The 12,515-nt window shown below is 41.9% G+C and overlaps 1 protein-coding gene across 16 annotated transcripts in view; it reads left to right on the top strand.

Annotated features, from left to right (window-relative positions):
- The window catches only part of ANKS1B (ankyrin repeat and sterile alpha motif domain containing 1B), a 366,454-nt gene that overhangs the window by 328,000 nt on the left and 25,939 nt on the right, over nucleotides 1-12,515 (top strand). For all 16 annotated transcript variants that reach the window (XM_082240761.1, XM_082240767.1, XM_082240757.1 and 13 more), the window contains 2 exons: nucleotides 6,685-6,792; nucleotides 10,086-10,265. In XM_082240761.1, coding sequence (XP_082096887.1) covers nucleotides 6,685-6,792; nucleotides 10,086-10,265 — 288 coding nt within the window. The remainder of the gene's footprint in view (nucleotides 1-6,684; nucleotides 6,793-10,085; nucleotides 10,266-12,515) is intronic.

The following is a 12,515-nucleotide window of genomic DNA, read 5'->3' as shown; positions in this document are numbered from 1 at the left end:
GGTAGGGAGTGCATGTCCTGTAAGCCAAGACTTTCAATGTACCTTTCTTTGAAATGCTACTAGTTCCATGAGCAAGGCCAGCAAGACAGGCAGAGTTGTATAGTCTCAGTGCTTGGATGTGATGGTGGTGTTGAGAGGAAGGTTTTAGATTTGTTTCTAACACCTTCTAGCTGCTTTCCCAGCAGTGAAACTTGTACTGCAGTGCCTTAGATTTCTATTCAGCAGCAAGTCTAACTAATTCCCAGGTGAATGGACATGGGAGTATAGCTTCAGTGTTCCTTCATCTTCTCTGCAGTGTGCATGCTGCATGCATTTACTTTTGCTTAACGGCTCAGCCACATTTATTTTTCAAAATAATGACAGCAGTTACACTGTGTAATAGATGCCAGGTTTCAGCCTAGGGCAAATGTTTATGCATGAAATATAGGTTTAGGGAAATAAATGTATATACACAAAGTACAGGTGTAATTTTGTTTTTTACATCTCTCTCTTTAGCAAGGGTTGGACTATGCTATTGCTGTAGGCTTCCATTCTGTCAGACCTTGCTGTGACTTGAATTCCCAGTGTTTTATATTGTTCTGCCTATATGACTGTAAATAATTTTTATGTTAAGGTAGTAAAGATGAATTTTATGTTCTCAATACTATAACATCAGGAGGTGATAGCAATAAGTAGCTATATTTTCATTTGTTGATGAATCTTGAAGGAGGTGAGTCTAGAGTCAAATGGAAAGATGGTCTTCAACCTTTTCAGATCCAGGACACACATCCAACTCAAATATGCATTTGGAGATCCATTTCTTACTTTTGTACCATATATTTGTAGGGTGGTAGTGCTGCTGTTGTGACCCACCATGGATTAGGCCATGACCCAAAAGTGGCACCCAACTTACAATTTGAAGACCGATGAATACTATAGCATTGTATCTTCTGAAGCCTGAAATACTGTCTGACAGGTTGCCTGGTACAACCAATTGGCTGATTTGCACATAGCCTGGAAGGCATGAAATACCTCTTGAGCCGATCAATGTGTTAATGTGTTATCTTGCCAGATAAGTGATACCAAAGGGTTGTGAAGATTGTGTAGTGGTGGCAAGATGTATCTGACTTCGTTCCTTAGAAGGGATGGGAAACCAGAGGAGGCATATATCCTGGCAGGTCAGGGTTGTGTCACACAAGATGATTATAATATACTAAAATCCATATTTAAATGTTATCTAAACACATCAAGGGGATCTAAACACATCAAGGGGAATGTGTTTATTAAAGGAATTTTGTCTCCAACTATTGAACTAGAAAGGGATATGATATCCCCTTGTGATTGGCCCTTTTGTGTGATATTCATAGAAACTAGCAAATGCTGTTTAGGTAAAGAGATTAAGGGATTCATGATAGGACAACTGGAGGTCAAAATTATCCTTTTTGCAGATGGCATTGGGCACAACTCGGCTAACCCAATAAGATTGTTGCAAAGGTTAACAAGATTACCCATCCATGTGAATATACATTCATGCAAAATTATAGCAAAACTCAGTTTATAATTTATTATTTAGGTTCTGAATGTAACTTCCTTTTGGCTAAATGGAGGAATAAAGTATCCAAGTCATACTTGGAGTAGACCCATTGGAATTATTTGGCTTACTTAGTCATTACTGAGGGTTGTGGCCTCTGCCTTAACTGAATGCCACTGTGGTCTCTATCTAAAACGTTTTTAGACCAATCTTAGTCTTGAGCATAGACTACATTAGCCTAAGTCTTACCATGAATAAAATAAAAGTCTCCCTAGATTCATAGCTGAGAATCTTCTGCAGAGCACAGAAGGCTGTCCATGTGAGAAAGCTACCCAACATGTTTGTAAGAGCTAAGAATCACAGAGTAGTGGGTATATTAATGTTTTAGATGCATAGAAAGCCTTTAATAAATCATAACATATTCTTTGAATTAAGAGCATTCAGATGTTTGGGTTAAGTACCGTATTTTTCGTCCCATAGGACGCTCCGTCCCATAGGACACACCTAGTTTTTTGGGGTGAAATAAAGGAAATTCCCCCCCTTTATTTCCCCCCCCAAAAGCAGGTCGGGGAAACCGAACCAGGTCGAGGAACAGCGGGATGGCGGCGCTGCGCCTCCCTGCTGTCCCCCGAGCTTGTGGGGCTGGCCCATGTTTGCCTGGCGCGAGGGGCGCTCTGCATCAAGGTGCCCTTCGCGCTGGGCGGCAGGCTGCTATCCGCAGCGTGGGGAGCCCTGCGGGGAACTCCTGCAAGGGTCCCCACGCTGTGGATGTCTGCCGGGCGCGGGGGGCACTCTGCTTCAGGGCGCCCCTCGCGCTGGGCAGCAGTCTGCTATCCGCAGTGTGGGGAGCCTTGTGGGGAACTCCTCCAGGGCTCCCCACGCTGCAGATGTCTGCCTGGCGCGGCGGGCGCTCTGCTTCAGGGCGCCCCTCGTGCTGGGCGGCAGGCTGCTATCCGCAGCCTAGACATCCCTGCGGGACCTCCCACAGGGCTGCCTAGGCTGCGGATGTCTTCCTGAAGCCTGGAGAGAGAAAGGGGTCGGTGTGCACCGACCCTTCTCGCTCTCCAAGCTTCAGCCAAAGCCTGCATTCGCCCCATAGGACGCACCCAGATTTCCCCTTCATTTTTGGAGGGGAAAAAGTGCGTCCTATAGGGCGAAAAATACGGTAGTTCTTTCAGACTTGGTGTCTCTTGTCTGTTAGATGGCACCTGGCTCTCTGTCTCTATCTCGACCTCTCTGTTCCATCTGAATCAAGAGAGGCAGCTGAGGTGTTAGGCCAGTGCATGGAGGCAGTGATGGGTTGTATGTGGGCCAATAAACTGAAGCTGAATCCTGAAAAAGAAGTGTTATGTGTCCCAGGTTCTCGCATCCAGGAAGCAGGGAGGTGACCAATCCTAGATGGAGTTGCACTCCCCTGGAAGGAGCAGATTTGCTCCTGGATTTGACACTGTCACTGGAGGCTCAAGTGGTCTCTGTGGTTTGGAGTGCCTTTTTTCAGCTCCAGCTGGTTCACCAGTTACAACCCCTTTTGGACCAAGATTACCATTGTACTCCATGCTGTTGTAACTTCCGGACTGAATTATTACAATGCACTTGTATGTGGGACTACCTTTGAAGACGACGTGGAAAATGCAGTTGGTCCATATTTCAGTGGCCAATTGACTAAGGTTTATTTAAATCTCATACAGCCCATTTTAAAACAGTTGCTCTGGTTGCCAGTTCATTCCTGAGCCCAACTTAAGGTGCTCACATTAGTGCTTAAAGCCTTAAATGACTCAGGCCCCAAAGATCTGAAAGACCACCTCCTTCCCTACAGGCTCTCTTCAGTGCTGAGATTGGCATGGGAGACCGTCTTGGTAGTTCCTTCACCTTCAGACACTTGCTCGGGTGGGGGGGGGGTGGCCCGGGAGAAGGAATTTTCTGTGGTGGCCCCTAAATTGTGGAACTCCCTCTGCACAGAGGTGTGTCTGGCTCCTTCATTATACAGCTTCCAGAGAATGCTGAAGGTGTACCTCATTACCCTGACTTTTGACACATGATGTGCTTATTTTTTAGGAGCCACCTTATTTTTATTTTTATGATTGGAAGTTGTTTTAAACTGTTTTTAGTACTGTGTTCTAATGTTGTAACCCACACTGAGACCTTAGGGTGAAGGGTGGGTCAATTAATCATCATCCTCATCATTAACTTTGAAACTAGATTACCCAACAAAAGATTATTCTACAAAATAACTTTAAAAGAGGGAATAAGTACGGATGCCCCTTATTACCAGCAGTGTTTATTCTAGCTATAGAATTATTAGGAATTATTCTTACAAAGGACAACCAGATGAAAGGCATGTCTACAAATCTTAAGCAGAACAAATCAGCTATTTATGCAGATGACATTGTCCTAATGGTTATTAAGCCAATTAATTATCTAAATAAATTCCTGTAAGTTGCTTTTTTTTAAGTGTAGATCTTTGTCAGACTACACATTAAACAAAGAAAAATCTGAGTGATTAGGATTAAATATTGAACTCACGTTTCAATGTCTGTTGTATAATTGCAGTGATAAAGAAAACAAAATAAATGAATGAGGAATTGTGCTGACTACAAAGATTAAACAAAGTGGCACTGATTATGCAAATAGTTATGCAAATTGTTGTTTTCATAAAAACTGAGTAAATGGATTAAACTGAGTTCATTCCAGAAAAATTTGCAGCTACTGTGGAAGCACCCCGAGTCAGTTATTAAAATACGAGCCCCTTGTAATATACATACAAGAGAACTATTTCATGCCACTGGGACAATTAATGTTGGTATTTAGTTCTAAACTTTTGCAGTGGTTGCATGTTTGCTTTCCCCCCAAGTAAATGCTGTGTTGTTGAAATCCTTAAAGTGGTAGAACTGGAACATGCCAATTTAGGTTTTAAAGATACATTGAACCAGTTGTATGATTGCTTTATGATGTAGCATTGCTTGCTCTGTGTGTGTGTGTGTGTGTAAAAGTGTCATGGGTGCCAGCACGAAATGGCTGCTATAGGCAACAACAGCAACAACAACAAGGCGTCTGTGCACTGACTATGGGCCAATGCAGCATGGCTCTTATCCATGCTGTTTCTTTAATATCACAATCTTTGGACCGCATGGGATGAGTTCACTATGTAGCTTCCCATATCAGCCTTGCAGCTGTTTCTGAGGAGGGCAACAGACTGGTGAGAGAAGGAACCACATCAGTTCTCCCATGCGATCCAGGACTTTTGGCATGACTCAAATGGCACAGAAAGAAACTGTTGCACAACAGCTCTTAGAGTGGACTGTGATTCAGCCTTCCAGAATTAGCTCTAGCTCTTTCCTCTGTAGAAAGAGACAACTGCCATAATTTCCTTAGATAGCCAATGGGGTGCCCTCCAGATGTTATTGGACCCATCAGCCCCAGTCAGCATGGCCAATCATCAGGAATGGTGGGAGTTATAGTCCAACACCACACTGGCTACACCTTGTCTAACTTGTCAGGTTGTACTATGTGCATGTATTGGTGGATGTTTGTTTTATTTATTTTTAATGTGTGGCTCTTGTTATCCAGGGAATGCACAAAGTAGTGGAGCAGGATTATGATGAAAGGACAGCCTGTTTTAAAGTGTATTTTTGTTTTCTATATAATTTAGGGGGGAAATTTCAGACAGAAAAATAGTCTAACTTAATGCCAGCCTAAATAGAACAATGTGTGCTTTTCAGTATCAGCAATAATCAACAGACTTGTCAGACTATGTGTGCTCCATTCCCCACCATACACACATCTGTCAACTTTAAGAAACTTTCAACAGAGTATCATTATTGCATTGTATCAATTTATAACACTATCTACTGAAGTTAAACACTGTAATTCAATTACTTAGTCTAATGCATAGTAGCCTACACATATATTTACAGATAGAATTTTTGCACACATGCCATCTTTAAAAATATTGTATACCAAGTTGTAATTGAAAAGCAGAGACAGAGTTGTAGTATTTAGTAGTGCATGTCACATTCACTAGTGAAATTGGACACAATTTATTGATGCACTATACTAAAATTTAACCTGTACAATGGGTTTTTCTTTAGTAACAAAGAAGTGGTGTAATGCAGATCATTTATCACAGCACAGCTGCAAAAAAATTGTTTTAGGAATAAGCACCAAAAATTGACAGCACAGTGTAATTCATAGTTGCCTTGCTGGGGCAGGTGTGAATGTGTCAGATATTTTCTCTATAGAATGATCTGCCTTCATAATTAAAGTGGTTCAGTGTTCTGGATAATAATATGTATATCAGATGAGCATTGGCAATAAAAACATACCAAATATGCAACAAATGATGTCGATTAAAATTCCGCCTGATGTTTAGATACCGTATGCCACCACCAGACTCTTCTACAATACACTTCCAGCAGTGACTTGCACTGTGTCAGCTCTGTTTCACAGTTTAGAGTAGTGGCAATATATATTTAGCCCATCCAAATTGTTCCTATTGAAGAAAGGGGCCTGGATAACTCCCCCCCCACCACCACTATTCCTTCTAGAGCTAGATGAGATTTGTTGGTGCAGAAACAACACTGTTGGATGCACATGCAATGCACACTGGCCCCTATTTTCCACAGCAAGTCCATGTTTAGTCTCTTTCCTTTAGCCTGAAATTCTCAAAGGATGCTATGACTAGAGGGCCACAGCAGCAAATAGTGTGTATGTCAAAAGGAGTGTACTTTGCAAGGAACATTTCTTGCCTTCCTGCTTCAACCCTAACAAGACAAACCAGGAGTTTGGGTTATTTTTTTATTCTCTATGTATTTTATTACATTCTGTTTGAATTCTTTTTGTGATTCTCTATCTTCCGTGTTTGCTGCGCTCTCCTCCCTGCTCCTCTGCCCTTCTGACATGGCACATCTCTCTACTGCTGGCCTTTTGGCTTGTTCTGTAGCATTACCTCTCACTACTTTGGATTCTTTCTGGCATTCCTTCCAGCCTACTTTCCAACCAAACTCTCTATTATTAATAGTATCATTCTATGCCTCTCCACACATTACTTTTCTGCACCTCAGCATCATGGACAATATTCTGATGAATAGTTACATAGCTGCATTTTCTTGGCAGGTTCTTCAGTCATTCATTATTTTAAAAATTTGTTTCTTTATCAGCTTCCTTTTACTTTTCAGGTTTTAAAAATCAGTTTGCTTGGCCATCGAAAACGCATTTTGGCCTCACTGGGAGACAGGCTTCACGAAGATCCACCTCAGAAACCACCAAGATCTATAACCCTCAGGGTAAGTTCCAGAAAATATATATTGTATTCCCTCAAACACATATTGTAAAAGGCCTATAAAATCTTCAAACACAAAGAATGATTATTTAGCAACTACCCATACGAACTGAGATTTATAGCTCTCTTCTTTTTTCACATTTTTATAAGGCTCTCTAATTTGTTTGACCAGCATGGTTTACTTGAAGGATTTTTATTTTATTTTTGTGATTTTGCTTGAGAAAAACACACACTGTATTTAATAACATCAACCGGTATTCTTGTTCAACTACTTTTTTGCATATGATGTTGGGGGGGCAGTATCTCTGGTGGGGGACACATTGTGCTCCTTCTCAAGTAGTTTGTCCACCTTTGCTCCCCACCCTGCACTCAGCTCTCACCTGTGACTCCTAGAAGCTGACAGTGGCCACACCCCAGGAAACTTTGGCTGGCTAAACCAGGTGAGGGTAGTCTATGGGTCTTAAACCCTCAGTGAGTCAGGTGAGTTAGGCACTTGTCTATCCACTGCATGTAAAGACAGACTCCGGCAGTTTGAGTGGACAAGACCAATAGAGGGCCCAATGCTCAAGAAGGCAGTTTCAGCATGTGCTGTTGAGGGAAATGAGGGGCAGATGGAACTCATCAACCTGGGAAGGTAGCCCATCTAGGAGAAGGAAAACTGATCCTAAACATCTGTTGCCTTGGGACTATACACATTCCTGAGAAAGGTTTTGGAAGTAAACCCTGAGGAATAATCCATACTCACTGAACAAACTCTACTGAATTGCCCCAGAGACAGCATTGAAGCAAGGTGGAACTACATCAAAGAGGCACACTACTACTACTACTACTACTACTACTACTACTACTACTACTACTAATTTATTATTTATACCATCTGGCTGGGTCCCCCCAGCCACTCTGGGTGGCCTTCAAAAAAATACTAAAATACAGTAATCCATCAAACATTAAAGGCTTCCCTAAACAGGGCTGCCTTCAGATGTCTTCTAAAAGTCTGGTAGTTGTTCTCTTTGACATTTGATGGGAGGGTATTCCACAGGGCGGGTGCCACTACCGAGAAGGCCCTCTGCCTGGTTCCCTGTAACTTGGCTTCTCTCAGTGAGGGAACCGCCAGAAGGCCCTCGGCGCTGGACCTCAGTGTCGAAGTAGAATGATGGGGGTGGAAACGCTCCTTCAAGTATACTGGACCGAGGCCGTTTAGGGCTTTAAAGGTCAGCACCAACACTTTGAATTGTGCTCGGAAACATACTGAGCCAATGTAGGTCCTTCAAGACTGGTGTTATGTGGTCTCGGCAGCCGCTCCCAGTCACCAGTCTAGCTGCCGCATTCTGGATTAGTTGTAGTTTCCGGGTCACCTTCAAAGGTAACTCTACATAGAGTGCATTGCAGTAGTCCAAGCGAGAGATAACCAGACCATGCACCACAGATAGGGTCTCAGCCTGCGTACCAGATGGAGCTGGTAAGCAGCTGCCCTGGACACAGAATTGACCTGCACCTCCATGGACAGCTGCGAGTCCAAAATGACTCCCAGGCTGCACACCTGGTCCTTCAGAGGCACAGTTACCCCATTCGGGATCAGGGAGTCCTCTACACCTGCCCACCTCCTGTTCCCCCAAAACAGTACTTCTGTCTTGTCAGGATTCAACCTTAATCTGTTCGCTGCCATCCATCCTCCAACCGCCTCCAGACACTCACACAGGACCTTCACCGCCTTCACTGGTTCTAATTTGAAAAAGAGGTAGAGCTGGGTATCATCTGCATATTGATGAACACCCAGCCCAAACCCCCTGATGATCTCTCCCAGCGGCTGCATATAGATGTTGAAAAGCATGGGGGAGAGGACAGAACCCTGAGGCACCCCACAAGTGAGAGCCCAGGGGTCTGAACACTTATCCCCCATCACCACTTTCTGAACACAGCCCAGGAGGAAGGAGAGGAACCACTGTATAACAGGGCCCCCAACTCCCAGCCCCTCTTGCACTGTAATTGCTTACTATATTGCTAGGAACTGTCTATATTTTAATGGAAATTTGGAGGAATGCAGTTGTAATTTTCATTACTGTCCCTTTTGAGACAGACAAAGGGAGGAGTGCATTGTAAATTGTAAGCAACTATCTTTTTCTCTCACACAGACACCTTACTCAATTCCACTTATGAAAACATTCATATGGACACTCTCACTCTCATTGCTGGCATATCACACCTGGCTTCTGGGAGAGAAACTATAGCTGCTTGAAAGACCGTGTTACTGAAAGTGTCACTGAGCTCATGGTATTTTCCCTTTGGAGAATTGCTCAAATACAGGGCATTTTTAGCTGCTGTTTCCTGGCACAGTGTACTTCAAGAATGCTGAAATATAAATTGGGAGCATGAAGTGGTTGTAGACTATGATCCAAGCAAAGGACTAGATATTTTTACAGGGCTTGCCTTTGAAGTCCATGTACAAACATTTTGTATTGATACCTCTTTAAAGGGACTTTGAAATGAAGTGAAGGCAGGCACATCTTTACCTGCCTCACACCTGACATCACATATTATTATTAATAATTTATTAGTCACCCTTTACACAACAGTCGTGTGTGTGTGTGTGTGTGTGTGTGTGTGTGTGTACACGTCCAGGGGTCCTTTACCTTACACAGACGCATGCGCGCGCACACACCCTTTAAAAAAAAAATTAGTTAAAAACTCAAAAACAACAGGCACATTTAAAACAATAAAGATAGATACTAGTGGCAAAACCCATTTATCAGAGAGATGTATAATTCTGTCAGCAGAGTGCAGAATGGATGAGAGTCAACCAAGGTGAGACAACAGAAGGCCAGAGAGAATAAGACTGCCATAATCAAGGCAAGATATGGGGATGAACAAGAGTTTTCTTGCCCCTCCTTATCTCTCCATGCTTATGTCCTGCCACACTCCTTCCTGTCACTTGTCTCCCCAAATGGTTCTGTGTGACTACCTTCCTTAAAGCCTGTAAGTCCCTCCTCAAAATTCAGCATTTCCAGGATCATATGTATGCCTTAACGTAACGAAACCAAATATTTATATTCTTCCATTGCCCCCATTGCCCCAACTTTGTTCTTTTTCTCTATTTTAGAGTGTGATCTATTGATGTAGGAACTTGTCATACCTTATACCTGTAAAGCACCATATACATAGATGCTATATATATTATATATATGTCCAGCACTTGAAACACTGTGTTACTAGCTCTTGTAGCTGCAGTTCATACACTTTTAGTTTCAGTGCAGGAAAGTCTGTTTATTTCATGCTGTTACTTTCTCTAATTATGTGCAGGAACCCAGCGGTAACCACACTCCTCCTCAGTTGTCTCCCTCACTCAGCCAAAGCACTTACACTACTGGTGGCTCCCTGGACGTTCCACACATTATCATGCAGGGGGATGCAAGGAGGAGAAGAAATGACAGCTATTTTGATGATATTCCTCGGTCAAAACTGGAGAGACAGATGGCACAGGTAATGTTGGAAAACCTTTCCTGTTAAAATTTAATATAATTAGGGTTGCATGTTCACTTCTTTAAAATTTGAGAAGATGTACCTTTAAAAATAAGAGTATATCTTTTTGTGAATGTTAGTATGTTTTGGAACCATCAACTAAATTGGTTTGCATTTATTTTGTAACTCTTTTATCCTGCTCTATAAACACACATTTTAAAATCTATGCTCTAGAGAGACTTTATATTCTGTAAACTAGTTTATTTGTATGCTAACAGGCCTGGGAGATATGAATAGCATTGAGATGTGAAATCGAAATATTCTGTTTGTGTTTGAAGAAGATAAGGTTTTAATGACTGATTTTTTTTGTCTCCTAAGAGCAAATGATACCAGCAAGATGCCTTATTGCTAGGATTTGGTTGTAGAAACAATGTTGAACACATTACTTTTTTTAAATGAAAGGCAGCTAAAGTCGAATTCCTTAGCAGCAACATTTTTTATAGATCTTCCAGGGTGTATTCTCACAATTAAGTGGAATTAAGTGTTAAGTGGAATCATATTGATACATTCAAAATAGTTTTGGCTGACTGTAGAATGAGTTCGTTTTGTTCTGTGTAACTCTGAAGTGAGTTGTGGAATCATGAATTGATGTCACGGTACATTCTGCACATACATAGGTCAGCCTAGGAGTGTCCTGTTTGAGCATGCTTTGATACCAAGTATATGGCAATATCCCTGTCCCCTTGCTGAGGCAGAGACCTTCAAGCATGGGAAGTCTGAGTGTACAGCTGGGAACAACCTGGGATGCTCTAGGTACACTTCTTACATATTTTTTGAAAAAAATCTGGAACTTACCAAAAAGCAACAGATCCAGTCTGGAAATATTTCCCTGCAACTGAAAGCTATTGGGTGCATTCATTTATTGCAGAATCTAACCCATCCTTAGGATTTTTTAAATTAAGGTGTCTTGATGGAAACCTGACTGGGAATCTTGTTCAGCAAATGGTTTAAGTAAGACATTAAGAATTTAATAGTTCAACACAAATTTAGCAAGCTTCAAAGTCAGGTCTATGTAACTGATGCCTTAGCATCCATCATAAACCAAGGGCAAAAGCCACCTCGTAGTTGAGTGGCTGCTAATGTACTTATGATACCTAGTTTTAGTAGTTAGTATTGCCCTTCAGTAATTTCATTCCATGCTTATTAAGGAATTTCTGAAAGTTGCTTGTTTATTATCTCTGAAAATCACTCTCATCAATAATGGCCCATTTCTTATTTTTGGCCCCACAAGGGATAATTCTATGTAAGCTGCAAATGAAGCCACTTTGTCTTCCCATCTAATTATGGATATTCTTTCTTATTCAGATTTTGACAGAAATACATTTCATAGCTTTTTGACAGAAATTGGATGCTGTGTGCTCACATTTGGTTTTGATTTTTGCTGACATTATAGCAATTCAAGGGATTTGCTGAAGCTGTTATTTTTACAATTAGATTCCAGTCATTCTTAAAAGGGCTTTTGAGTACAGTGGTACCTCGGGTTACAAACACCTCGGGTTACAAACACTTCAGGTTACAAACTCCACTAACCTGGAAGTAGTACCTTGGGTTAAGAACTTTGCCCCAGGTTGAGAACGGAAATCGTGCAGCGGCGGCATGGCAACCCCATTAGCTAAAGTGGTACCTTAGCTTAAGAACAGTTTCAGGTTAAGAACGGACCCCTGGATCAAATTGAGTTTGTAACCCGAGGTACACTGTACTGTATATTTAGATATTTTATGTTGGGGCTGTTGAAATATTTCCTGTCTTTACTTAATGAACACCATAATAATGCTGCAGACATTACACTAAACCAGAAGTGACTAACCTATGGCCTTTGGTGTATAACTCCCATCACCGTGACCATGGAGCATGCTGGTTAGGGCTGATGGAAACTGGAGTTCAGTAGAATCTGAAGGCCACGATTATGTCCCACCACTTTCAGCACCCTTTAAAAATGGAATGTCACTTACCCTCAATACATTCTACCACAAATGAATAATCCACTGTCTACCTTAAATATAGCATATGCTTGACCAAAAAGATATGCCATATTTCATTGTAAAGGTCAGCATAGTTGAACTTCTATCAGTGAAAGTGCTGTGGGTGATATGTGCTGTTCTTTGATGGTGCACAGGACTTAAGGCCAGATCATAAACCATGTTGTAATGCATCACTGTACGCATCAGAGACCAAACTCTGAATTGCACCCAAAACAGATGGAAGGCCAGT

This window comes from Podarcis vaucheri, assembly GCF_965113315.1.
Source record: "Podarcis vaucheri genome assembly, chromosome: 10".
In the NCBI taxonomy this organism is placed as follows: Eukaryota; Metazoa; Chordata; class Lepidosauria; order Squamata; family Lacertidae; genus Podarcis; species Podarcis vaucheri.
The sequence above is the reverse complement of the archived record's forward strand: the minus strand, read 5'-3'. Positions and strand labels throughout refer to the sequence as shown.